At 33.6% G+C, this 1387-nt stretch overlaps 1 protein-coding gene across 1 annotated transcript in view; it reads right to left on the reverse strand.

The window, feature by feature from the left end:
• Positions 1 to 579: 579 nt before the first annotated feature.
• LOC111375085 (probable leucine-rich repeat receptor-like protein kinase At5g63930) overlaps positions 580 to 1387 on the reverse strand; it is a 1175-nt gene continuing 367 nt past the window's right edge. Inside the window, exons 2-3 of the mRNA XM_022997874.1 lie at positions 1057 to 1122; positions 580 to 1015 (exon numbers count right to left, since the gene is read on the reverse strand). Coding sequence (XP_022853642.1) covers positions 580 to 1015; positions 1057 to 1122 — 502 coding nt within the window. The remainder of the gene's footprint in view (positions 1016 to 1056; positions 1123 to 1387) is intronic.

Raw genomic sequence — 1387 nt, forward strand, 5'->3', positions numbered from 1 at the left:
CTAACAACACTTACATTTTTTATGCCTAGTCCATTTAGGCTAGTAAAATTTTGTAGCTTGGGATTGACGTCTAGACACACTTAATCCTTTTTAGAACATTGAATTCAATATATAAAATTAGTTTAACAGATCTATACATGCTTGAACATATTTGTCAAAGCTAATTTAAATATTGTATCATTTAAAAAAAAAAAAAAAAAAAGATGTGATGACAACTTTAATTCTCTATGTAGGAATTAAAGATAGGTTTATTGGTCAACGTTTCTACGTACTTTTGCATGAATAATTTATAGGCCAAAGTAAGTTCCCATGGATTCAAAATGCACAATTGAGGTTTCGTGGGGTAAGTACATACATAATTTTTAGTGTAGATAGGTAAAAGGACGTATTCAATAGACAAAAAAGGACATATTCAATAGATAACAGTATAAAGGTCACTATGAATGTATGAAATATCTATGATGTGAAAGATTAACAATATTGCTCAATTTCACAATTTTTTGGAAAACGCTATCTAGTGTTTTGGGAGATTTATGTATATTAAAACCACTTTAAACATACCTATCAAATAATTTGCTTCTAGGTTGAGAGTTCGAAGCTTTGATCCAAGTTTAAGATTTCCATTGGAATGCTTCCAGAAAAAGCATTGTATGCCTGAGAAAATCGTTGAAGCTTCTTGCATGCTTCCAAGCTTGGAGGAATGTTACCACTTATTTGATTATAAGAAAATTTTAGCAACTCTATATTTGGAAGATTATTGCAGATATCTGTAGGAAGACTTCCTGAGAGATTATTGCCTTTTAAATCAATTGCCGTAAAAAAAGAGACGTTGAAAATCCCATTAGGAACTTCCCCATAGAGCCCATTATAGGAGAGATTTAGCTTCTGTAGATTTTCAAGAAATCCAAGACTTGTTGGAATAGGACCATTGAGCTCATTGTCCTGCATCTCTATTTTTCGAAGCTGACTTAAATTACCAATTTCATCAGGGATAAATCCAAGGAAATTATTGTTGCTAATAATCAAGGATCTCAAAAAAAAAAAAAGTTAGTTCACCAATTTCTTGCAATAGTACCTCCTACGCCCATATCTACTAGATTCAACTCCCTAACTCTTTGATGTCTATTCCCACAAGTAATGCCAACCCAATTACAAAACGAGGTTTCTTGTGACCAATTTTTAGCCAAGATATTATTTGGTTCGAAAGTTATTTGAGATTTGAAGGCTAAAAGAGCGTACTCATCTGTGGAGCTTTTTAGAGATGCAACAACATTGATATGCAAGCAAAGCATTACCAGCAACGTAAAGATCACGTTCTGTCCCATGGATAATTTGAAATTTGTAATGAAAACCCCAGAGGCGGGGGGGGGGGGGGGGGGGGTTATTG

Source organism: Olea europaea, unplaced genomic scaffold (assembly GCF_002742605.1).
Source record: "Olea europaea var. sylvestris unplaced genomic scaffold, O_europaea_v1 scaffold1334, whole genome shotgun sequence".
Lineage (NCBI taxonomy): Eukaryota > Viridiplantae > Streptophyta > Magnoliopsida > Lamiales > Oleaceae > Olea > Olea europaea.